The following is a 27,471-nucleotide window of genomic DNA, read 5'->3' on the forward strand; positions in this document are numbered from 1 at the left end:
TGACTGGAGTGAAGTAGTCCCTCATTGTAGTTTTGATTTGCATATCTCTGATAGTGATGTTGAGCATATTTTCATGTGTTTATTGGCTATCTGTATGTTTTCTTTGGATAACGTCTGTCTTCTGCCCATTTTTTTGATTGGGTTGTGCTTTTGTTTTTTTAAATTGAGCTACATGAGCTGTTTGTATGTTTGTTTGTTTGTTTTTTAATATTTATTTGGCTGAGCAGGGTCTTAGTTGTGGCACACAGGAGCTTAGCTCTTTCAGTTGTGCCATGCAGGACCTTTTACTTGCACCATGTGGAGTCTTGATTCCCTGGCCAGGGATTAAGCCTGTGCCCCCTACATTGAGAGTGTGGAGTCTTAGCCAGTGAACCACCAAGAAAGTCCCCTGTTTGTATATTTTTTCAGATTAATCCTTTATCAGTTGCTTTATTTGCAAATATTTTCTCCCATTTTGAGGGCTGTCTTTTCATCTTATTTATGGTTTCCTTTGTTGTGCAAAAGACTTAAAGTTTAATTAGATCCCATTTGTTGATTTTTGTCTTTATTTTCATAACTCTAAGAGGTGGATCCAAAAAGATCCTGTTTCCTCCAAGAGTTTTATATTTTACAGTGTCTGGCCTTTAGGTCTTTAATCCATTTTGAGTTTATTTTTGTGTATGGTGCTAGGAAATGTTTAATTTATTCTTTACATGTAGCTGTCCAGTTTTTCCAGCACTGCTTACTGAAGAGGCTTTTTCTCCTTTGTATATTCTTGCCTTCTTTGTCATAAATTTAGGTGATTGAAATGCAGACTAAGATTCCTTTTATTGATTTGTTGAAATTAGTTTCTGTTTCCTTAACTTTTAATATCATAGGGCAGATTAACAGTTTTCTTTTCATGAATCTATTCTTATACTTAACTCCCTACCTAATTTAATTGTGATGATTTATTTTTTAATATATTGTTTTATGATGTTTTATTCTAAGAAGATCAGCTTGTAACAGGCAAGAACAGGGAGTCCATAGGAAAAGTTTAGTTTACATACCTACGTATATGAACTAAATACCAAATACTAAATACTAAATATTTGCAAAACCAGAGTGCAATCTTAAGATAGGTATTCAGGTTTCTTAATTGAGTTTTACTGTATATGAGTGGTAAAATATCCTTTGACTTATGATATTAGATGTAATTCATATAAAATTGAGTTGGTGAACTGGATGGTCAGGGAAGTCCCAAATCTCATCTTTTTGCCTTTCCCCAGTTCCTGCCCTTGAAGCCCCTTATCTTCCCTGACTGATTATAAACTCATATTTCCTCTGCTAGAGGCATGGTCTTTGGGCCCTTCTTCAGCAAGTGTCTGTTCTCCAGGGAACTAACTAGGGCAAGGCACTCACTGCAGAAGAAGCCAGATTCAACTATTCAACCTTTTCTCAGGTCACAATCACCAGCTACCAATTAGACCAGTGCCTGGAACACAGTGGCCCTCAACATATATGTTTATTGTATCCGTGAAGGGTGTGGGGTACCATATGCCACATAGATAAGATTGTCAGTTTCACCCTTTTCCTGCTGTGTGACCTCAGGTACCTGGCTTTTCCTCTCTGGGCCTTAGCTCTCAACTGTGAACTTGGGATGGTCATGTTTGCTGCCTTGTAGGACTAACTGTAAAGAGTTAGAGGTCGTATCTGTCAAATGCTTAACAGAAATATGCAAACAAGTGCTTAATAAACACTTGATAGTATTCTTAAAAAATTAAGTAGGTGATATCAATATTTAGATTACCCACAAGTATTTGGGAACTTACCTAGTGGGTAGATAGTGATACTCTGTCTAAATAGGATAACAACTAGAGGGTGGTTTTTTTTTTTTTGGTAACATTACATTTAACTGATTACTTTGCCTAAGTTGTGTAATTGTTTTTGTTTACTCCCTAAATTGTGTCCAGCTCTTGTGACATCCTGAACTGTACCACACCAGGCTTCTCTGTCCATGGGATTTCCCAGGCAAGAATACTGGAGTGGGTTGCCATTTCCTTCTCCAGGGGTTCTTCCCAACACAGGGGTTGAAGCCACCTCTCCTGCATTGTAGGCAGATTCTTTACCACTGAGCCTGATTCTTTTCCATTGGAAGGACCTACTTGTGAAATCAGTTCAGTTGCTAAGTCATACCCAACTCTGTGACCCCATGGACTGCAGCAGGCCAGGCTTCCCTGTCCATCACCAACTCCTAGAGCTTGCTCAAACTCATGTCCTTTGAGTCAGTGATGCCATCCACCATCTCATCTTCTGTCTTCCCCTTCTCCTGCCTTCAGTCTTTCCCAGGATCAGAGTCTTTTCCAGTGAGTCAGGTCTTATGCATCAGGTGGCCAAAGTACTGGAGCTTCAGCTTCAACATCAGTCCTTCGAGTGAATATTCAGGGTTGATTTCTCTTTGGATTGACTGGTTTGATCTCCTTGCAGTCCAAGGAATTCTCCAAAGTCTTCTCCAACACCACAGTTCAAAAGCATCAGTTCTTTGGCGCTTAGCCTTCTTCATGGTCCAGCTCTCACATCCATACATGACTACTAGAAAAACCATAGCTTTGACTAGATGGACCTTTGTCAGCAAAGTAATGTCTCTGCTTTTTAATACATTGTCTAGGTTGGTCATAGCTTTTCTTCCAAGGAGCAAGCATCTTTTAATTTCATGGGTGCAGTCACCATCTGCAGTGATTCTGGAGCCCCCCAAAATAAAATCTGTCACTGTTTCCATTGTTTCCCCATCTATTTGCCATGAAGTGATGGGACCGGATGCCGTGATCTCAGTTTTTTGAATGTTAAGTTTTAAGCCAACTTTTTCACTCTCCTCCTTCACCTTCATCAAAATGCTCTTTAGTTCTTCTGACCTTTCTGCCATAAGTGTGGAGTCAGCTGCATATCTGAGGTTATTGATAATGGCAGTCTTGATTCTAGCTTGTGCTACATCCATCCCGGCGTTTTGCATGATGTACATAAGTTTGAGTTAAACTCTGGGAGTTGGTGATGGACAGGGGAGCCTGATGTGCTGCAGTCTATGGGGTTACAAAGAGTCAGACACGACTGAGCAACTGAACTGAACTCAGCATACAAGTTAAATAAGCAGGGTGACAATATGCAGCCTTGACCTACTTCTTTCCCAGTTTCAAACCAGTCTGTTGTTCCATGTCTGGTTCTAGCTGTTGCTTCTTGACTTGCATACAGGTTTCTTAGAAGGCAGGTAAGGTGCTCTGCTATTCTAATTTCTTCCAGAATTTTCCAGTTTATTGTGATCCACACAAAGGCTTTGGCATAGTCGATAAAGCAGAAGCAGATGTTTTTCTCGAATTCTCTTGCTTTTTCTGTGATCCAGCAGATGTTGGCAATTTGATCTCTGGTCCTCTGCCTTTTCTAAATCCAGCTTGAACGTCTGGAAGTTCTCAGGTCACATACTGTGGAAGCCTAGCTTGGAGAATTTTGAGCATTACTTCGCTAACGTGTAAGATGAGTGCCGTTGTGCGGTAGTTTGAACATTCTTTAGCATTGCCTTTCTTTGGGATTGAAATGAAAAATGACTTTCCACTCCTGTAGCCACTGCTGAGTTTTCCAAATTTGCTGGTGTTTTAAGTGCAGCACTTTCACTGCATCATCTTTTAGGACTTGAAATAGCTCACCTGAAACTCCATCACCTCCACTAGCTTTGTTGAAGTGATGCTTCCTAAGGCCCACTTGACTTGTGAAATATGTTTCACCAAATCTTTTGGACTGAATTGATGATGTTTTGTGTGCATGCATGGGTGCTAAGTTGCTTCAGTCATGTCCAACTCTGCAACCCCATGGACAGTAGCTGGCCAGGCTACTCTGTCCATGGGATTCTCCAGGCAAGAATACTGGAGTGGGTTGCCATCTCTCCTGCAGGGGCTTTTCCCCATGTAGGATTGAACCCACATCTCTCTAAATCTCTTGCATTGGCAGGTGGGCTCTTTACTACTAGCACCACATGTGTAATTCTAGCCTTTGTCTTGGTGGGAAAACAGTCTCTCAATATTCTATATAAATTATAGACTAAGCTTTAAACAAGTGAATATATCCTAGAAAAAGTTAACTTGGGAGTAATTAAGCATTTAACACATACCATAACTAACATCTTAAATTTTTCACATCAATGCTAACCTCAAGTATTTAAAGTTGGGTTGGAGGGTGCACTAGGTTTAGTGGCTCAATATTGGCCTTTTCAGTATTGAGTTATATTTTTCAGTTCAAATGTTCAGTTGTGTCTGACTCTTTGCCACTCCATGGACTGCAGCAAACCAGGACTCCCTGTCCATCACCAACTCCCAGAATTTACCCAAATTCATGTCTATTGAGTCAGTGATGCCATCCAACCATCTCATCTTCTGTAGTCCCCTTCTCCTGCGCTCAGCCCTTCCCAGCATCAGGGTCTTTTCAAATGAGTCAGCTCTTCGCATCCCTTGGCCCATGTATTGGAGTTTCAGCTTCAACATCAGTCCTTCCAGTGAACACTGAGGACTGATCCCCTTTAGAATGGACTGGTTGGATCTCCTTGCAGTCCAAGGGACTCACAAGAGCCTTCTCCAACACCATAGTTCAAAAGCATTAATTCTTCAGCACTCAGCTTTCTTTATAGTCCAGCTCTCCCATCCATACATGACTACTGGAAAAACTGTAGCCTTGACTTTATGGACCTTTGTTGGCAAAGTAATGTCTCTGCTTTTTAATATGCTATCTAGGTTGGTCATTATTTTCCTTCCAAGGAGTAAGCATTATTTTAATTTCATGGCTGCAGTCACCATCGGCAGTGATTTTGGAGCCCCCCAAAATGAAGTCTGATTCTGCTTCTACTGTTTCCCCATCTATTTCCCATGAAGTGATGGGACTGGATGCCATGATCTTAGTTTTCTGAATGTTGAGCTTTAAGCCAACTTTTTCACTCTCCTCTTTCACTTTCATCAAGAGGCTTTTTAATTCCTCTTCACTTTCTGCCATAAGGGTGGTGTCATCTGCATATCTGAAGTTATTGATATTTCTCCCAGTAATCTTGATTTCAGCTTGTGCTTCATCCAGTCCAGCATTTCTCATGATGTACTCTGCATAGAAGTTAAATAAACAGGGTGACAATATACAGCCTTGACGTACTTCTTTCCCAATTTGGAACTAGTCTGTTGTTCCATGTCCAGTTCTAACTGTTGCTTCCTGACCTGCATACAGATTTCTCGAGAGGCAGGTCAGGTGGTCTGGTATTCCCATCTCTTGAAGAATTTTCCACCATTTATTGTGTTCCACACAGTCAAAGGCTTTGACATAGTCAATAAAGCAGAAATAGGTGTTTTTCTGGAACTCTCTTGCATTTTTGATGATCCAGTGGATGTTTGCAATTTGATCTCTGGTTCCTCTGCCTTTTCTAAAACCAACTTGAATATGTGGAATTTCATGGTTCACATATTGCTGAAGCCTGGCTTGGAGAATTTTGAGCATTAGTTTACTAGCATGTGAGATGAGTGCAATTGTGCAGTAGTTCTAGCATTCTTTGGCATTGCCTTTCTTAGGGATTGGAATGGAAACTGACCTTTTCCAGTCCTGTGGCCACTGCTGAGTTTTCCAAATTTGCTGACAATATTGAGTGCAGCACTTTCACAGCATCATTTTTTAGGATTTGAAATAGCTCAACTGGAATACCATCACCTCCACTAGCTTTGTTATATCTTTAGTGGAAGGTAAATAAGGTGTTTTGTTGTCACAACTTCAGGAGCTACAGTCATAATCTTTTGAAGAATCTTGTTGAAAGAAATCCTTTGACATTTCAGTTTATGGTATAATTAATACATTTAATATTGCTTGTGAATATGATTAAATGAATATATTAACAAATCTCAGTGTAAAGTTGAAAAAGTTTTGGTTTAAATGTTTTATCAATTCTTGTACATTTATTTTAACAAATTTACATTTTTAGGTGGAGAAGAAGGTCTTCAGTTCTTTCAGTTGGCATCGTGTGGTCAAGATTGCCAGATCAAAATTTGGGTTATTTCTTTCATCCATATCTTAGGTAAGTATTCACTTAGTAGTTCTCTAAACTGAATTTTGTGAGGCAGGTAAAGTTTCTGTTTTAATTAATTTTTTAACTTAAGGTACCCTAGATATTTAAATGGGATCATAAAAATATATTTTAAGAACTTTTAATTAAAGTAATACATACACACGATTTAGAAATTGTAGGCACACTACCAATAATGTGCCATTTTCACTATTACTATCAATTATTACCGATAATTGTCATTACCACTACACACATTCCTGCTTAACCAGAAGAAATTCCACTTTGTACTTGTTCTGTTTTCAGTTCTTTTTTTTTTTTTTGATGGTTTTCCATGTCCATAAATATTTTTTATACTACATTTTAAATTTACTCAATGTAGTTAGTTTTTAGAACTTTCTGGGTGTTTCCACTATGCACTGCACCTTTTTTTCTTTTTTTAATTGAAGGATAATTACTTTACAGACTTCTGTTGTTTTCTGTCAAACATCAACATGAATTGCACTGTAATTTTATTTCAGGTGATTCTACCATCAGAAAGCTTCTGTCTTTCATTTTTGCTATTTCTTTATGCTAATTTGGTATTCATTTATGCTAATTCTTTAATTTCTTCTCCACTTCTCTTTTTATATTCCCGTTAGTTGAGTGGTAGTCTCCTGACTTGATTTCCTATGTCTTTCCCCCCTCGCCCCCACATTTATCTCTCTTTTTCCTGTCATAGGAGAAAATTCCTTAGCTCTGTCTTTTAACCTTTTTTGAAAATTTTAATCCCATCAATAATACTTTCAGTTTCAAACAACTTATCTTTTTTGTTTCCTTTTCTTAGTGTCCTCCATTTTCTTTATGAATGCAGGATCCTCTCCAAATTCTCAAGATACCAATTAGAGGCTTTTTGTTTTGGTTTTAATTTCTCTTTTGTTTCCTGATCAACTTTGCTCTTGGGCCCTTTTTTGTTTATCCTGATCTCTTTCATGTGGTTACCTTCTTTAACTGCTTGATGATCCTTAGTATCCCATTTACTTTCAAGAATTAAACAGTAAGAATTTTAGAGCCTCTGTGCACAGGGTGATGTTTTGTGGTTGCTGGTTTCCTTTTCAGATAAAGAGGTGGACTGTTGGCCCTTATCGGGAAAGGGTTGGGGGATTGGAGGATCTGGGTGTCTGTTGCCCTGGAGGTACCAGGAAGCTCCCCAGTTATTGTTTTACTTCTTCCTGGGGAGAAGCATCTGGCTTTCATGCAGCATACTCTGGTTGGAGTGGTCAGAGAGGGATGGCAGATAGTTAACGTTTCATAAACAGACCTTCAGTACATTTTTTATGTTTTCATGTCTGTATCATTCTGACTTTCCTTTTCCTTGACTGTTAATAAGTCCTAAGTCTTCTGGGGTTTTCTGTAAATAATTGTAAGTCTTTTGGGGTTTTCTAGAGAAAGCTGTTTCTACTGTTTCCCCCCCTATTTCCCATGAAGTGATGGGACCAGATGCCATGATCTTAGTTTTCTGAATGTTGACCTTTAGCCAACTCTTTCACTCTCCACTTTAACTTTCATCAAGAGGCTTTTTAGTTCCTCTTCACTTTTTGCCATAAGGGTGGTGTCGTCTGCATATCTGCATATCACTTCATGGGAAATAGATGGGGAAACAGTGGAAACAGTATCAGACTTTACTTTTTTGGGCTCCAAAATCACTGCAGATGGTGACTGCAGCCATGAAATTAAAAGATGCTTACTCCTTGGAAGGAAAGTTATGACCAACCTAGATAGCATATTGAAAAGCAGAGACATTACTTTGCCAACAAAGGTCCTTCTAGTCAAGTCTATGGTTTTTCCAGTGGTCATGTATGGATGTGAGAGTTGGACTGTGAAGAAGGCTGAGTGCTGAAGAATTTGATGCTTTTGAACTGTGGCGTTGGAGAAGACTCTTGAGAGTCCCTTGGACTGCAAGGAGATCCAACCAGTCCATTCTGAAGGAGATCAGCCCTGGGATTTCTTTGGAAGGAATGATGCTAAAGCTGAAACTCCAATACTTTGGCCACCTCATGCGAAGAGTTGACTCATTGGAAAAGACTGATGCTGGGAGGGATTGGGGGCAGGAGGAGAAGGGGACGACAGAGGATGCGATGGCTGGATGGCATCACAGACTCGATGGACGTGAGTCTGAGTGAACTCTGGGAGTTGGTGATGGACAGGGAGGCCTGGCGTGCTGCGATTCATGGAGTCGCAAAGAGTCGGACACGACTGAGCGACTGAACTGAAGTGGCAACTAAATCATGCATTGTGTTTCATTGTTTATAAAGTCACTGTGGAGAGATCAAGTTGAACATTAGTGGTGGGACAGATTTTAATCAGTAATGTACTATTGCAGTAGGGAAAAAAGTCCAGCATGACCTGAACTCAACTTCAGTTTATACAGAGGTGACTGTGTATTTTAAAGGGGGAATAAAGAGCAGGTAAATGGGACCTATGTAGCATCTAGCAAATGCAAAATTATAAAAAGCAGGAATCTGGGAACTGGTCCATGTGAAACTCGTCTGGATTTGCTAATGGGTGCTTAGGAAAGTTAGGCTCCTCCTCTCTCACAGAAGCAGGGAGACAGAAGCTTTATCTTCAGGGATTGGCTGAAATAAACAGTAAATTCTTTTGGCAGCCTTGAATTTTCCTAGTCCCCAACTTTAAGGGGGCTAGGATCATGCTGCGAATGCAACCTTAAACTGTTAGAGACCATGTTAATTTAAGTCTTTGTTGACCCAGGTCAGGGCCTGATCCAGGAGTTCACTCAGAAGAACCTGGGTAGTTTGGTTGAGAGAATCTTTGTCATTTTGCTCGTGTATAGAGAAGGGTCTGTTACCAGGAAATACATTTCTTTTTGTGGAAATTAGTTACTTTATTGCCTGTTAGAGTACAGGCAGTAATTCTTTTAATGTTTTCAGTGTCAGCTGCTAAGAAGAGTTCTGTTATTTCTCTGGTTTATCCTACCTCTTTTAATATCAAAGTAAAAATTCTCTGTAAAGAACCATAAATATAGTCATGTATGTGGATGTTCTCAGTACCACATATCTTTAGTAATTGTTCAGAAATAAAGCTTTTCCTATGTGGTCTGGAAAATGTTTTTACACTGACTCCATGAAAAACAGTTTATAAATGTGCAGGTAGAGCCTTTTAATAAAACATTTAGCATTATTTGCACCTAATCTTAATTGCTTGTTTGTAGGGAGGAGTAGATAAGACAAATGGGTCTTATAGTTGAGAATGTGACCAATTCGTAGGATCTTATTGCAAGTTTATTTTATTAAATCTTCAGTTGTTTTGCAGTTTGTTAATTTTTTTTGATTAATTGTGTCTATTCACTAATCTGTATGTGCCTAATTATTGATTAGTGCCTTGAATGCCTACATCTGTTCTCCTGTGTAAAAACATACTCTGTTTTGAATAGAAATAAAATATATATTTAATAATAAAGTGAGATAAACATATTTTTTATTGAAGCTTTTACCTGTACCATGACATTTTTGTTTAGTTAAATGCTCTCTATCCAAGAGCCATTAATACTTCAAAGTTCTTATTAGGTCTGAGAAAATTACAGATTTCACTTAATTCCTTGTATCCCCAAATCAACTTCTTAGTGATTATTTTTTTATATCATCACTAAAATACATTGAATTCCCTTGGCTTATCTTTGAAAGAGTTGTGATATTCCTTTTCAGTAATTATAGAAAGCATAAAAAGCATTTTTACTGCTACCATACTTTGTTGGGACTTTGTAGGATACATTGGAGTTTTAAGATATATAAATTACTATTTTTAACTTATGAAGTGAAAAGATATCTTAATCCAGATATTTAAAACTACAGGCATTTGATTCTTTTTAGGCATTTGGGCAATTGGTGTGTGGGGTGTGTGTGCTTAAGATGCCAAGATTGAAGTATAGTTTAAAATTTTGATTCGTTTAAAATTTTATATATTTTATAGAGTTTAGAATTTTTAAATTTAAAAATAATTTGATTTTAATCCCCTTTGTCTAGTGTTTGCTGACCCCACCATTTTCATTACCCATTACTGAACTTTTGAAACCACTTAATCACAGTGCATTCCAATACTTGAGTTGCATAAGAATTTTTTTTTCCATCTTTGTATCCTTTAAGCATTCCAGGATTTTATTGAACAAATAAGATAGTTTTTACTTAAAAATAAATTCTAAGCACAATCAGCTTGCTAATTTTCCTCACCTTGTTATTTGCAGGTTTTGAATTAAAATATAAAAGTACACTGACTGGACACTGTGCTCCTGTTCTGGCTTGTGCTTTTTCTCATGATGGGCAGATGCTAGTTTCAGGGTAAGCTGTTTAATTCCCTTAAACCATTTAGGTATGAAATACAGTAGACTTACAGAGAAGTAAGTAAAACTTGAGAATAGCTTGATAAATCACTGTACTGCAAACTTGCAGCTGCTTACTCAGGTCGAGAAATAGAACATTGCTGGTTTCCCTCGAATTCCTCTTCTTCCAAGTCTGCTTTCTGATGACAGTGCCTTAGGTCATGTGCAGCATTGCCTTTTCCTTTTAAATTGATCTAAAACCAATCACACAATATGAATTATTTTGTGTCTGGCTTCCTTTACTCACTATCACGTTTGTTTTCCAAGTGGTTGAGTGACTCTGATGTGTATGGTATGTGAAGTGGTTGTGCTCAGTTGCTTCAGTCATGTCTAACTCTTTGTGATCCTATGGATAGCAGCCTGCCAGGCTCCTCTGTCCATGGGATTCTCCAGGTAAGAATACAGGAGTGGGTTAGCAGTTCCTTCTCCAATGGTATGTGATAGGAATCCAATTTCATTTCTTTCCATATGGGTATCCAGTTGTCCCAGTACAGAGTGAAAAGATAATCTTTTCTTCACCATTTTAATATGCCACCTTGGCAGAAATCAGTGATCATATATGGGTGGGTCTTTTTCACAACCTATTATTCTGTTCTGTTGATCCTTGCTCTAATATCATTCTGTATTTCTGAGGCTTTATAACTTGACTTTTCCTGACATTTGAGACTTTCATGTGAGTTTTAGAGTTAGCTTGTCATACTGTCTCTCCAGTTCCTCCCACTACACAAAAAAAACCTGTTTGGAGTTTGACTGGGATTGTATTGAGTCTGATAAATTTGGGGAGAATTGATGTCTTTTATGGTATTGAGTCTCCAACCCGTGAATGTGGCATATTTTTTCACTTGTCTTTTGACTTCTCTCAATAATATCTCTCAGTAGAAGATAATTTATTTGTCGCCCTCTATAGAGACCCTGATGCTGGGAGGGATTGGGGGCAGGAGGAGAAGGGGATGACAGAGGATGAGACGGCTGGATGGCATGACTGACTCGATGCACGTGAGTTTGGGTGAACTCCGGGAGTTGGTGATAGGGAGGTCTGGTGTGGTGCGATTCATGGGGTTGCAAATAGTTGGACACGACTGAGCAACTGAACTGATAGAGATCTTCCCCATCTTTTGTTAGATTTATTCCAGGCTCTTTTTTGTTGATATTGTAAAAGATGTGGCTAATATAGGGAAATATATATGGAAAGACAATTGAGTTTTCTGTGAAGATTCTAATTTTGAATTTTTTATATCTAAAATCATATCCTGTGTTCATGATGTTTTTGTCTCTTCCGTTTTGATTCTTGCTTTCCCTTGTGGCTCAGCTGGTAAAGAATCCACTTGTAATGTGGGAGACCTGGGTTTGATCCTTGGGTTGGGAAGATCCCGTAGAGAAGGGAAAGGCTACCCACTCCAGTTTTCTGGCCTAGAGAATTCCATGGACTGTATAGTCCGTTGGATTGCAAAGAATTGGACACAACTGAACAACTTTGACTTCACTTCACTTTGCTGAGCTGGCTAACACTGCCAGGATAATGAAAACAGTGATATAGCAAACCTTGTCTGACCTATTTTGCAGAGGGAAAGCTTTCAGTAAGTGTGATCGCTGTAGGTTTTAGGAGATAAGCTTTATTAGCTCTTCTGTTTCTTTCAGTTTGTAAGATTTTTTTTTCATTAATAGGTATTCAGTTCAGTTCAGTCGCTCAGTCGTGTCTGACTCTTTGCAACCCCATGAATTGCAGCACGCCAGGCCTCCCTGTCTATCACCAACTCCCAGAGTTCACCCAAACCCATGTCCATCGAGTCGGTGATGCCATCCAGCCATCTCATCCTCTGTCGTCCCCTTTTCCTCCTGCCCCCAATCCGTGCCAGCATCAGAACCTTTTCCAGTGAGTCAACTCTTCGCGTGAGGTGGCCAAAGTACTGGAGTTTCAGCCTTAGCATCATTCCTTCCATACAGTTCAGCAAATGATGTTTCATGCATCATTTGAAATCATGATTTTTCTTCTTTATCCTGTTAGTGTCATAAATTATGCTGATTTTTATAAATCTGGTTTATACATGTTAAACCATTCTTGCTTTGTTGGAATAAATACAACTTAGGACATACTATTTTTTTGTATTGCTATAGAGAAGTCAGTTTTATTCTAACTGTAGCTTTTTGGAAGTAATTCATATTTTTTTCACTGGATGCTCACACATTTTATCTTGTAGTTTCCTGCACATTTACTTTGTATCTAGATTTGGGTTTCTTTTTACTTAGTTTACTTAGAATTTAATGAACTTCTTAAACTTGTAGACTATTTAATCACGTTAGGGAGAAATTCTTATTCATTATCTCTTCCAATATTGCCCCTGCCCTTTTCTTTCTAATTCTGGGACTCTAAATGCACAAAATACCTTCTCACTGTAAAGTTGTCTCTTGTTCTCTATTTTTTATTCTTTTTCTTGAGCTTTGTTCTGAATGGTTTCATCTTTAGTGATTCACTCCTTAGTTTTATCTAATGTGCTATTAAAGTGGTCCATTGGAGAATTGTTGATTTTTGGTTATTTTTTTATTCTAGAATTTTTATTTGGTTATTTTTCAGGTATGCCATGTCAGTTATGATTTCTAGGTTTCTGTTGAAAATTCTATCTTGGCTTTTATTTTTCAAAGCTTTAATTTGTGATGCTGTTGGTTTAGTACACAGTAGCATTATTCCGATCTTTCCAGTTTGATCACACAGGCCATAGCATTCAAACCCTCATTCATGTCTCTTTGCAGCTGTTTTGGCTCCAGCCAAGATATTTAAGCTTCTAACCTGTACTTGAAGTGTTCTGGACCAAGCCTGATAGTTCTTTCCTCCATATGTTCCAATCCTTCACAAATAATCAGCCACCTAATTAGATACATTGCCATTATTTTACATGTGGAAAACCTCATGAAAATATTGATAGTTCATCATCAAAAAGTATTTTTTAAAATTCTCCTTTAGACTAGGATTGAAATTACTGCAAAGTTGAATTTCCTCTTACTGTTTTGGAAGATACATTATGCATTCTCTCTTAAGAAGTTAATTAACAAATTGGTTATGTATGAAATTCACGTGTTTATGGCTTTCTTATATGCCCAGTTCTCTGCCAGTTGCAAAGAACTTGTAAAACAACTTCAAGGGCAGAAACATTTCTCCTAAGGAAAATGATCTGTTAATATGCAAGAAGTTTATTATTGTTGTTTGTGCCCTTGAAGTTGTTTTACTTCTCTATTCTGATTTTTGATGTTCATAGTGATAACACTGCAAGATTTTAATGTGCCCTTACCCTCTGAATTACAGAAGTGTCAAGTGATGCTCAATAATGTTTCTGTGTTAAGTTCATTTTCTGGCATTCCTATTTCTTATTAACTTGTGTACATATATGAATCTTTAAAAGATTTGTTTTTAGTTTTTGGCTGTGCTTCATTGCTGCGTGTAGGCTTTGTCTAATTTTGGCAAGTGGGGGCTACCGTCTGGTTACGGTGCTCAGGGCTTCTCATAGCAGTGGCTTCTCTTGTTTCAAATCACAGGCCCTAGGAAGTGAGGGCTTCAGTAGTTGCAGCACACGGGCTTAGTTGCTCCACCACATGTGGGATCTTTCCGCTCCAGGGATCGAACCAGTGTCCCCTGCTTTGCAAGGTGGATTCTTAACCACTGGACCACCGGCGAAGCCCTATATATGTGAATTTTAATTAACCCTTTATATCAACTAGAATAATGTACCTTTGCCAAGTCATTCTGGGTAAGTGGAGTTTTACATTATTAACTGCTTTTGGAATGTGGTGCTGTTCTAGGCCACATTCAAATATTCTTCTGGATGTTTTTATTTTTAGTTTATTTGGATAAATATATAAGCAGGCAAATGGGTTAGAAATGTAAATTAGTGAAGTTTAAACATTTAATTTTTAGGTGAATTGAGAGATGCTTGAATCATACTTGATTAATGGATAGATAACCAGTTGGCTGGTCAATGATGGATTCCATTTGTGACTAAAAGTCATTGGTAAGATAGAATAGATACATATAATAAAGAGAGAGTCAGTGGGGAAAAGCGATTAGGATAAACATACATGTGAATATAAGTGACTAGACAAGAAAAAAATAAATGAACAGAATAGGATTGTAGGACAGAAAGTGTACTAAGGAAGTTGTATAGGGTATAGATTTGGGATGACTATGTAAAAAGCAGTTTAGAATTTGTATATACAGATATTAGAGACTTGGGGAACAGAAAAGACATTGCAAGAAGCAGGAAATTTTTGAGTAGATTAAAATGTATGATAAAGAGGAGTAAGGGAAAATGAAGCTGGAAAAATAGGTTGTAGAGATGATAGTGAAAGTCTCTCAGTCGTGTCTGACTCTTTGCAACCCCATGGACTGTACAGTCCATGGAATTCTCCAGGCCAGAATACTGATGTGGGTAGCCTTTCCCTTCTCCAGGGGATCTTCCCAATCCAGGGATTGAACTCAGGTCTCCCACATTGCAGGCAGGTTCTTTACTAGCTCCGTCACCAGCGAAGAGGTGATAGAGGATATCATTATAATTTCATGTAGTAGATTTAGGAGAACTATTGAAACTTCTTGGCTTTGGAAAATGGGTGAAGTAAAGACATCGTTTAGGGCAGTAGTTCATCGTTCAGGACAGTAGTTCTCATTGCTTTTTGGCCCTAGGATTCCTTGACACTCTTGTTATTGAGGACTCCTACAAAGAGCTTTTGCTCAACATACAAGGGTTACATATATTGCTATTCAGAAAATAAAGCTAAGGAGATTCTAAAACATTTTTATTTAAAAACAACAATAATAAACTCCTTGCATATTAACAGATCATTTTCCTTAGGAAAAATAAAACCAAACATAGGAAAGTAGCATTCTTTTACATTTACGAATATCTCTTCAATATCGGATTAGTGGAAAGTACATAGATTCTCATATCTGTTTCATACATTTCATTAGCTCTCAGGGCTATGATGGAATCATATGTCATTGAGTAAAATGTGTAGGAACTTTTTCTCTCCATCTTCCTCCACATGTCTCCTCTGTTCATTTTCCTCTAGCCCCTTAGCAGAATTTGTATTTTGTTTCCTGCTTACTTCTCTTGATCCAGCCAGATAAAATTGATATTTTATGAATTAGCTTCTGTTCCAGCAGGAAGAGTCTGTCTTTGTAATCCAAATGGAGGCTGCCTCTTTCCAAAAATTCTCTGTTCTAGTAGTTAGAATTCTTTGGAAATCAGTTTGAGAATGGCCATCATTATTAAAAGTTGAGTTCAAAAAGAACACCCTTTTTTCTTCTTGAGTGGAAAACTAATAAGGAGAGAAATACTGGGTAGACACACTAGATAATAGGACTGTAGAACTGAAGTCAACTTGCTTACCTGCTCTTGAGTGGAATGTACCACTTCATACTTTCCCTGCAAGGGCAGATCAGAAAAAAAGAAAATCCAGGAGAGGCTGAGCCACATGGCCCAGTGTCTTCCCCAGACTTTACAGTCACATGTCATTCCTTTTCTGCTAAGCAAAGAAGGGAGAATACAGACCAGAAATCTTATTCCTGAAAGAGTGGGAAGTAAATGTTCCCCTCTTCTCAACAAGATGCTTATTTATGTTTTTTTCTTTTATAAACGTAGAGAACAGAGTTTTATTGTCATAAATTAGTAGTAACTGAACAACCACTCTCTCTCACTCAACAATGACTATCGTGAGAAGGCTTAAGGTCACCTTTCCAAAACTCAAATTGTCAGTTATTTCTCTGTACTCTCTACAATATTGTTAACAAAACTGTTGAACAAGTTAGTTAGCTGGACAGAGCCCATGCTAGTTTATCATGAGGGTTATCAGATATTACATGACTTGAAAAAGAGATGTCTTACGAAAACTAGTGAAATCTGAATAACTATGCTATCTATTTTTTATACATTTTTAGGCTAAAACTGTCAAGATGTGTACTCAGTATGGATCAGTTTTAATTTTAATACATTCATAGGAGATGGTCTAGAAGCGTAAAATCCAGAAACATGGGTACTAAGTTTTAATCCCAGCCCTGCCATGTACTAGCAGTGCAACCTTGAACAAGTCTAGTCCCATATCTTCTCTCAGCTTCATTTTTCTAAATTATAAAATCGGGAAAATCAGAATGCTTTCCTCATAAGATTGTTATGAAGCTTAACTAAGAAAATGCAGGCAAAGCGTTTATTACTTATATTTGGGGCACAATAATTGCTCAGTCTAGGTATATTAAATATATATTCCAATGATATTGTTGTTCAGTCTCTAAGTCATGTCTGACTCTTTGTGACCCCAGGGAATGCAGCTCGCTAGGCTTCCCTGTCCTTCACTGCCTCCTGGAGCTTGCTCAAATTCATGTCCATTGTGTCAATGATGCCATCCAACCATCTCATCCTCTGTTGCCCCCTTTTCCTCCTGCCCTTAATTTTTTCCCAGCATCAGGGACTTATCCAGCGAGTTGGCTCTTTACAGCAGGTGTCCACAGTGTTGGAGCTTCAGCTTTGATATCAGTCCTTCCAATGAATATTCAAGGTTGATTTCCTTTTGGGTAGACTGGTTTGATCTCCTTGCTGTCCAAGGGGCTCTCAAGAGTCTTCTCCAGCACCACAGTTTGAAAGCATCAATTCTTTGGTGCTCAGCCTTCTTTATTGTCCGACTGTTAAATCTATACATGACTACTGGAAAACCATAGCTTTGACTGTGTGGAACTTTGTTGGCAAAGTGATGTGTCTGCTTTTTTAATATACTGTTTAGTTTGTCATAACTTTACTTCCAAGGAGCAAGCGTTTTTTAAATTTCATGGCTGCAGTCACCATTTGCAGTGATACTGGAGCCTAAGAAAATGAAATCAGTCACTGTTTCCATTTGTTTCCCCATCCATTTTCCATGTAATGATGGGACTGGATGCCATGACCTTAGTTTTTTGAATGTTGAGTTTTAAGCCAACTTTTTCACTCTTTCACTTTCATCCAGAGGCTGTTTAGTTTCTCTTTGCTTTTTGCCATTAGAGTCGTATCATTTGCATATCTGAGGTTGTTGATATTTCTCCCTGCAATCTTGATTCCAGCATGTGATTCATCCAGGCTGGCATTTTGCATGATGCACTTTGCATATAAGTTAAATAAGCAGGGTGACAATATACATCCTTGATATACTCTTTTCCCAATTGTTTTTATGTATTATTTTTTGTAATTCAGAGCATTGGGCATGTGTATAACACGTAACATTAGTTTATCCCCTGATTTTCTGACTTCAGCTTTTTCTGGGTTAAGTTTTAGCTGTTGATCTATATTGAGGAACATTATGAAACAGCTCTTTGAAACATGTTCATTCAGGATGAGTTGTTGGGGATTATGTTTCATGGAATCATCTCTATAAAGACCTTGGGGGAAATAATTCCTGTAGATGTCAGTCTAAACAACTGACGTCCCTCTCCCGAGCATTTGGTTTGTGTTTCTATCTTAAACTGTATAACAGATGGTGTTTCCTTTTTTGAATTGCTATTGAAGAAGCTCAGAAACAGATTTGCAGCCCTTTAATAGCAAAGTGTACTCTTATGTTGTGACATCTATTTTGAATACTAATCTTTTTTTAAATATATATATTTTATTGAAGTATAGTTGACTTACAGTGTTTCAGGTTCACAGCAAGGTGATTCAGTTATACAAAACACATATTTTGAAATTTTTTTCCATCATAGGTTACTACAAGATATTGACTATAATTCCCTGTACTATACAGTAAATTTTTGTTGCATATCTATTTTTAATTAGAAATCTACCATTTTATTCACACTAAGTTAGACAAATGGAATCAGAATGTCATAATATTTTTAGTTAGGCAAAAATTCATAAGTTTTCTAAAATATTTATATTATACATATTTATATATATGTATACAAAAGCTTTTCTACTACACTTGCTGAAGGCTTGAGAAAGAACATGAAAAAAAAAGAGATGGAGAAATTAAGAACATCAGCTAAATGAAATGAGAGCTGCTGCTGCTGCTGCTGCTTAGTCGCTTCAGTCGTGTCCGACTCTTAGCGACCCCATGGACTGCAGCCCAGCACTGACTGTGAAATAGAAAAAGTGAAACAGACTAGATAAAAGATTATCATATAGTCCAGTTGCTTTTAAACATGACTGCTCATTAGAAACATCTGAAGCTTTGGAGAAAAGCAATACCTGAGCATTTGTATTTTAAAAAAAATTTCAAGATAATTCTAGTATGCACCTGGATTTTAAAAAGTGATTACAGGTTTTTCTATTAGATCCTAGCTTTGGTGAGATAGAGGTCTATTATTTTTCTGTTGACCAGTCATGATACAACGGTATTAAGTAATAGTTACATAATCACAATAGTAAAAGATTTTTATCAGTTTTCACAAATCAATAGCCAGGTAAAAGTTAAAAGTACAGTTGCAAGCCATAATGGGAACATGATTAACCTAACTATATAAAATAATTACATACAATTCAGGGGATCAGTGGAAAGTGTACGTATATGCACATGTTTTCATCCACCCAGCCAGTCTGTGTTTTTTTTGGTGCATTTAATCCACTTACATTTTAGATAATTATTGATATGTATGATCCTGTTACCATTTTCTTAATTGTTTTGGGTTTACTTTCTGTAGGTCTTTTCCTTCTCTTGTGTTTCCTGTCTAGAAACAGTCCTTTATCATTTGTTGTAAAGCTGATTTGGTGGTGCTGAATTCTCTTAACTTTTGCTTGTCTGGAAAGCTTTTGATTTCTCCATCGGAGCTGAAGGAGAATCTTGCTGGGTAGAGTATTCTTGGTTGTAGGTTCTTCTCTCTCTTCACTTTAAACATATCATGCCATTCCTTTCTGGTTTGTAGAGTTTCTGTTGAGAAATCAGCTGATAGCTTGATGGGAGCTCCCTTGTATCTTGTCATTTTTTCCCTGTTGCTTTTAATATTTTCTTTCTTTAATTTTTGTCACTTTTATTACTGTGTATCTCGGTGTGTTCCTCCTTGGGTTTATCCTTCTTGGGGCTCTCTGTCCTCCCTGGACTTGGTTGACTACTTCCTTTCCCATGTTCAGGAAGTTTTCAGCTATTACCTCTGCAAATGATTCCTCATGTCCTTTCTTTCTCTCTTCTCCTTCTGGGACCCCTATAATTCAAATGGTGGTGCATTTTAGTGTTGTCCCAGCGGTCTCTTAGGCTGTCTTCATTTCTTTTCATTCTTTTTTCTGTGTTCTGTGACAGTGATTTCCACCATTATGTCCTCTAGCTTATTTATCCTTTCTTCTGTCTCAGCTCTTCTGCTGTTGATTGCTTTTAGTGATTCATATGTTTGTTTGTTCTTTAGTTTCTCTTGTACTCTTCTGTAAGCAGAGGTGAAGTTTTAGAGTGCCATAAAATGGTGGGAAAGGAGTAACAAAAGACTTGGCAACTAATACATCCTTTATAAGGGAGAAAGTGGGGTCAACATGACAGGGCAGATTGTGGTGGAATGTGAGTACTGAAAGAGTTCTATGTAGCAAAGGCAGGATATGTATAAACTGGGGCACCAAATATTTAGAGCATTTATTTGATATTGGTGCAGGTTCTATTCAGGGAATACTTTGAGGTTTTATATTTAGTAATTTCAAGGTATTTTATGTCTGTTTATAGTGGTTATAATTATTTTGTTTGCCTCTGAAACCCAAATCTCAAAAACTGAAAACTACTTTTCCATAATAGTAATCTTCTCTCCAGATCTAATCAGTTATCAAATTTCATTACACCTCTTCCGAATAGGAGGTGAGTTTAAAATTCTTTTAGTCTCCAAGGGTCTGCAGGTCTCTGCCCCTAATCTCTCTTTTTCTTGTTCAGATTCTGTAGACTCAAAGAGTTCTTCATCCTTGGCCTTTTGCTTCTCAGATTCGTTTTTGTTCCTCATTAGCAAGTGAACCTGTTTCATTTTTATTGTGTGTGTCTGTCTGTTGCCTACAGGATCATTTACTGATGATCTAGCTTCTCAAGTGATATACATCATTGGGATGAGTTAGTTTTAATTGCACTAGTGGTAATCTCAGAAGGTAGAATTTCCTTTCTGTTTAAGGATGGTAAGAAGTAATAAAATTTTCCCTAAGAATTTTAGATATTCCAGTGATAATACCTTATACCATGAAGAATTTAGGATACATAGTGTCTTTGGGGCTTCCCAGGTGATGCTAGTAGTGGTAAAGAACCTACCTGCCAGTGCAGGAAATGTAAGAAACACAGGTTTGATCCCTGGCTCAGCAAGATCCCGTGGAGAAGGAAATGGCAACCCACTACAGTATTCTTGCTGGAGAAGCCCATGAACAGAGGAGACTGGCAAGCTACGGTCCATCACGTCTCAAAGAGCTGGATGCAGCTAAAGTGTCTTAGCTCACACGCACACAAGAGTGTCTATAAATTATGTCTGGCTATGTGTATTAGCTGCTAATATTTTCAGTGTTTTTAGGCTGTTTTTTGATTTAGCGTTTAATGCTCTAATTCTGTTTTTTACCATCCAGAATGAATCTATACGCTTCTCACTTGTGTTTCATTTTATGTTTGAACAAAGTCTTAATTTCTGTTTTGAACTTATGACAAAGATTCTGTTGTCAAAATCCATTACCAGTGCTATAGAGACTACTAAATAAGGACTTTTCAAAGAAATATTAAGCCTTATAATAGGTGTGACTCCTGTGGTCAGACTATAATCAGCTACTTTTAATAATAATAAAAATGTTAAGATTGTACAGAGAGCAGTAACACTTGTTATGTTTTCTCACTTTGCAACATATGGTGGCATAACAACTGTATCCAAAGAGGGGAAAATACCACTCAAGCACATTTATCTGTTGTTTTTGATTATGTAATTTGTTATAGTATTGCATTTTTCTTTGTATGATAATTTTTTTCACCACTAGAATAATCCCAGATAGTTGTTTTAATTTTTATTCATTGAAAGAAATCATGTAGGGTCTAAATAAAGTTAAGAATTACAGTTTTAAAAAATGAGTCACATATATATTGACTAGTAATTAAGGCACAGCCATATCAATAATAAAGAATAACGCTATCCAGAATAAAAATCAAGCAGCAACTGATAGGTTTCCCTTGTAGTGGTTTTTCCCTTTGAGTTATTAACATCATATGAAATTGTCTTATTTATTCATTATAAATGCTTACTCTGTTTAGGGCTATATAGTATAAATAACATGTGCTGGTGTTTAATAAAGTTTATATAACTTTCTGATAAATTTTGTATGTGGCATATAGTTTTTTAAAATGTTTATACAATGAAAAATAGACTCTGTTCTGAATGTGTACGTATCAAAATTCCAGCCTTAAAAGTTATTAAAATGATTTAAATATACAAATACTGTACTTCATTTTTGTAGAACTTTACACTCATGATCCTATTTTTTTTTTTCTCTTAAAGATCAGTGGATAAGTCAGTTATAGTGTATGATACTGTAAGTACTTCACATCTTGTGTGATCTTTGTAAATTATGTTTGCTTGTTAGGCTGCTGAATTTCAAGTTGAGTTAGGGAGGATAAGGAAAATGTTTATATATATATATATATATTTTTGTTTAGGGTGCCTAAAAAGATAATATGTACATTTCAGGAATGCTAAAATAGTATTATGTAAGTAAGGTATTGGTTGTGGGTCAAGCCCTGAAATATTTCAATAATGGTTTTTAGATAGACAGATATTTAATCTGATGAAAAAAATACCAATTTAAAGAGCATCAGTATCCAAAAAATCACTTTAAATCAGTTATTCTTAAACTCTTACACCAGGATTTCATAACAACAAAGGATTATTTACTGGAGGGTAAGATTAGACTTCTAGGTATCATTTCTAATATTTTGTTACTATATATTGGAGGGTTTTGGTAGGGCATAGCTGAAAGCTGAAAGTGACCCACTGCTTTAGAGTTGCAGCTGGGTTTAGAGACTAGTATAAAGAGAAGTAGGTTATAATGGATTTGGAGAAATGGGAGTTTTTGTTAGATGCATGTGACTAAAGACCGGGTGGAAGAAAATGAATGTTTAATATACTGTGAAAATATTCTCTGCGAGAAATCACTGTTGAGTGGACCCTTACAGTGGTCAAATTTAGGTTGTAGCTATGCCAGCAAATGAAATAGAGATGTGAATCATCAAAGTGAGTGTGTGGCAAGTAAGGAAGCTAATAAGCTAGTCCTGCTCATGGAAGTTCCAATCACTGAGAGTTCTGGCAGGAAACGGGAAAGAGTACTCAAATGAGGTGAAGTAGATCCTCACTATTTCTCAGAAAGTTTTCATAAAAACTTTCACAGAAACAGCTAAAACATTAAATTTCCTCCATAAAATATGTATATGAGTCTCAGTTAAATACATCTAGATACTGGATGGCCAGCTAAGTGCACTCAGAATTGAAGTGATTAATTTGTACTCACTGGTCTGCAGTGGGTACAAGTCAAATGCCATAACAAAAATACAAATTATTTCATAGTTACTGTTAAGACAAATCAGCCAGGACTATATTAATCTAAAATTTTTAGCAGACAGCAGTAGCAATAATTGAGAAAGAATAAAATAAGTACTTGATATTATTAGTCATAAATGCTGTTATCTATTAATTGGATAAGTTTCAGCTTATATTAATGACTCAATAATATTGGAATACATAGAATATATAAACCATTCAGGTCAAGCAAGTCTTTGTTAGTAACTTTAATCTTGCCTGAGTAAATATAAAGCTGTTTGTTCTGTTATTTTTTCAGAATACTGAGAATATACTTCACACCCTGACTCAGCACACCAGGTCTGAACTTAACCTTGCTTTGGATTAATGTAATTTAAAAACTGGTCTAAGGATATATAATAGTTGTTTTTATTAACTAGGTATGTCACAACTTGTGCCTTTGCACCCAATATCCTTTTACTTGCTACTGGTTCAATGGACAAAACAGTGAAGATCTGGCAATTTGAGAAGGAAACACTTTGCCAAGGTTAGTAAGGATATCATGTTTAACAACACCACCATTCACCATTAAAATCAGAAATTCAGTAATTTTTTGACAAATTATTCATGTTGCTTTTTTCAATATAAAGCATATATTCCAAAGTTAATATAGCTTAAAAGTAATTTTAGAGAACCCAGTGTTAAAGTTAACCCAGTCGTCTATGTTAAAACTGTTGGTAAATGCTTTTGAGTGCACACTCAGTTACATCATACCTCCCATAGTTTTGTAAGCTCTTTATTTATACTCTGCACTGATTTTTCAGATATTAATAAATATAGCCTAGGACAAAGTAGAAATGATTGTTTTATCCCAGTGGTTTCATTTTTAGTTTCATTAAGCAGCATTGACACAATTTAGAAGTTTTATTTTTGTCACTGTCAAAATTAGCTAACTAGTGGTGCTGATATACAGATGACAGATTAAATATAATACTTCTGTCTGCTGATGCCAGTTTTATATAATGAAAAACTTTTTCTGGAGTGAAAAAAGCTCCAAAAGAGTAGCATTTAATTAAATAATGCTTTAATTATATTTAGTGTTTGATTAAAAAAAATTTTTTTTAGATGTTAAAGTAGAAAACACAGATTTAAGAACATTTTGTTTACTTTTTAGTACAAAGTGAGAATCTTTATGTTGGGCTTCCCAGGTGGTGCTGGGGTAAAGAACCCACCTGCCAGTGCAGGAGACTTAAAGAGATGTGGGTTCAATCCCTGGGTCTGGAAGGTTCCCTGGAGGAGGGCATGGCAATCCACTCCAGTATTCTTGCCCAGAGAGTCCCTCGGACAGAGGAGCCTCGAGGGCTACAGTCCATAGGGTCACAAAGAGTTGGACGTGACTGAAGCCATTTAGCACACACGCAGGAGAATCTTTATAAAGGATGTACTTTTGCTTATTATTTCACTTACCTTTTTGTTTATGAGTGTTCTTTTGTTTTTTAAGCAAAGATCCCAGATCAACCAAAGCAATTTACTGAAAATTGGTCAGAGGATGATGTCTCAAACTGGCTTTGTACTGAAGGTTTAGAAGACCTCGTTGATATTTTCAAAATGAATAACATTGATGGAAGAGAATTATTGAATCTTACAAAAGAAAGTCTAGCTGATGATTTGAAAATAGGTAAGACTAGTGAAAAAAAGTCTTAAAAACAACTTTTAATAATTTACTATGAGATTGGTTTTAATTGCATTAATGGTTTCCTCTTAGTATTCTTATTCTAGCACATTAGTTATTCTGGAATATGCTTTTGTATAAAGGAGAGTATGTTTTTAGTAGATTATAAAAAAGAAATGTTACATACTATTTTTTAGGTAATTAAAGCCACCATGTAACTAATTTTTAAAACGTGTTTTTTAAGTTGCAATATAATTCACCCTTTTACAAGTGTACAGTAGTGTAATAAGTGACTCTTAGTATACTATTCACAGATTTGTACAGCCATCACAACTGTCTAATTCCAGAACAATTTTACCACTTCAGAAAGAAACCCCATGCCCATTAGCAGTCATTCCTATTTCCTTTCTCTCTAGCTCCCGGCAACCAGTAATCTACTTTTTGTCTCTAAGGATTTGCCTGTTCTTAACATTTCATATAATGTCAAGGCCTTCTGAGCCTGGCATCTTTGCTTAGCATGTTCTCAAAGATTCATAAATGTTGTAGTATATATTAGTGCTTCATTTTTATAGCTGAATAATATTTCATTATATAAGTTATCAACTTTTACTCATCCATTCATCAGTTGATTGAATTTAGATTGTTCTCGTTTTTAAGGTTTTTTAAATTATGCTACTTTGAACATTCATGTACAAGTTTTATGTGGGCATCTGTTTTCAGTTTTCTTGGATGTTACTGATTTATATCCACAGAACTTAACCAGAAAAAGACATAGTCTTTTGTAATTGGAGGCTGGGAGTGAGTGTTATTAAATGTCTTTGCTTAGAAAGAAAAGACCCTTACCAGCTAAACCCTTGGTGTGTGTAACGGGCAATATTTGACTATATATGCTCTAACTCTGAAAAAGCTTCTGACTCTTAAGATGACAAATCAAATAGGCCATCAGCTCCCATACTCTCTTCCCTATCCCTCCTCTAGTTCTGGAAATGTTGTGTATTTGATAATTGATGTAGTCTAGATACAAATACAGCAAAAATATATAACTTGTTCAAGTGGAATTGGTGGGTCTTATGGTAGCTCTCGGAGAAGGCAGTCGCAACCCACTCCAGTGTTCTTGCCTGGAGAATCCCAGGGACGGGGGAGCCTGGTAGGCTGCCGTCTCTAGGGTCGCAGAGTCGGACACGACTGAAGCAACTTAGCAGGAGCAGCAGCAAAGCAGTCCAAGAAGAAAACGTTATCTCTGTAGGCCTTAGAACACAAACCTGCCCTTTGACTAGGAGGGAAACATTAGCTTCCAAGGAAGTTTGCAGACATCCTTGAAAAGATTGCCAGATAAAAGATACTGTAAAAGTGTGTTTAAACACTATATGGAGAATTACCTTCCAATCAGAAAGTTGATAGGCTTTTTATGAAAACTATGAGGCATTCTGAAATGTAGTTCTTTTTTTCTACCCATTTACCCACTGCCCCCTCCCAGAAAAAACCTCTGCCTAAAATAGAACTGTCAGCTGATAAAAATACAAACAGCTAAATAACACTACTCTTCCTAAACTTGATTATATTTATCTTCCTGAAACTAAAAATTAATTTTTGAAAGGAGATAAAAGTTAAAACTATAGATAAATGAAGCTTACATGTTCAGTTTTGGACAAACAGATGAGTTTTATTTGATACTGTGGTTTGTATCAGTTCACTCAGTCACTCAGTTGTGTCCAACTATTTGCAACCCCATGGACTGCAGCACGCCAGGCCTTCCTGTCCATTGCCAACTCCTAGAATTTTCTCAGACTTATATCCATCAAGTCAGTGATGCCATCTGACCATCTCATCTTCTGTCGTCCCCTTCTCCTCCTGCCTTCAATCTTTCCCAGCATCAGGGTCTTGGTTTCAAATGAGTCAGTTCTTCACATCAGGTGGCCAGAGTTATGGAGTTTCAGCTTTAGCATCAGTCCTTCCAATGAATATTCAGGACTGATTTCCTTTAGGATGGACTGGTTGGATCGCCTTGCTGTCCAAGGGACTCTCAAGAGTCTTCTCCAACACCACAGTTCAAAAGCATCAATTCTTCAGCGCTTAGCTTTCTTTATAGTCCAGCTCTCACATTCATACATGACTACTGGAAAAACCATAGCTTTGACTAGACGGACCTTTGCTGGAAAAGTAATGTCTCTGCTTTTTAATATGCTGTTTAGGTTGGTCATAACTTTTCTTCCAAGGAATAAGCATCTTTTAATTTCATGGCTGCAGTCAACATCTGCAGTGACTTTGGAGCCCAAAAAAATAGTCAGTCTCATTTCCCCATCTATTTGCCATGAAGTGATGGGACCAGATGCCATGATCTTAGTTTTCTGAATGTTGAGTTTAAGCCAACTTTTCACTCTCTTTCACTTTCGTCAAGAGGCTCTTTAGTTCTTCTTCACTTTCTGTCGTAAGGATGGTATCATCTATATATCTGAGGTTATTGATATTTCTCCCGGCAATCTTGATTCCAGCTTGTGCTTCATCCAGTCCAGCATTTCTCATGATGTACTCTGCATATAAGTTAAATAAGCAGGGTGACAGTATACAGCCTTGACATACTCCTTTTCTTATTTGGAACCAGTCTGTTATTCCATGTCCAGTTCTAACTGTTGCTTCCTGACCTGCATACAGATTTCTCAAGAGGCAGGTCAGGTGGTCTGGTATTCCCATTGTATATGAATTAGCAGATAATAAACCAAGTTTTGTAACGTTTAAAAATATAAGATGTATTTTTATATTAAACTGAACATCTTTATAAATGATTTTTAGGAGACTGTTCTCTAAATTAACATATAATAGGCTTTTCTAATTTTATGTAGTATATTAGTGTTTGGGTAATCTGAAATTCTTGAGGAGCTTTCAGAATCTAAAGTTACTTAGAATAATCTTTCTATTGATGAGTTGTTTTAATCACACTTTATTCTGCACTACAAAGA

General features: G+C 36.9%; 1 protein-coding gene across 6 annotated transcripts in view; it reads left to right on the plus strand.

The window, feature by feature from the left end:
* The window catches only part of WDSUB1 (WD repeat, sterile alpha motif and U-box domain containing 1), a 65,488-nt gene that overhangs the window by 6,541 nt on the left and 31,476 nt on the right, over positions 1 to 27,471 (plus strand). For all 6 annotated transcript variants that reach the window (XM_060409880.1, XM_060409881.1, XM_060409879.1 and 3 more), the window contains 6 exons: positions 5,951 to 6,043; positions 10,269 to 10,362; positions 21,829 to 21,862; positions 23,162 to 23,202; positions 23,283 to 23,389; positions 24,344 to 24,520. In XM_060409880.1, coding sequence (XP_060265863.1) covers positions 5,951 to 6,043; positions 10,269 to 10,362; positions 21,829 to 21,862; positions 23,162 to 23,202; positions 23,283 to 23,389; positions 24,344 to 24,520 — 546 coding nt within the window. The remainder of the gene's footprint in view (positions 1 to 5,950; positions 6,044 to 10,268; positions 10,363 to 21,828; positions 21,863 to 23,161; positions 23,203 to 23,282; positions 23,390 to 24,343; positions 24,521 to 27,471) is intronic.

Source organism: Ovis aries, chromosome 2, assembly GCF_016772045.2.
Source record: "Ovis aries strain OAR_USU_Benz2616 breed Rambouillet chromosome 2, ARS-UI_Ramb_v3.0, whole genome shotgun sequence".
Taxonomy (NCBI): Eukaryota; Metazoa; Chordata; class Mammalia; order Artiodactyla; family Bovidae; genus Ovis; species Ovis aries.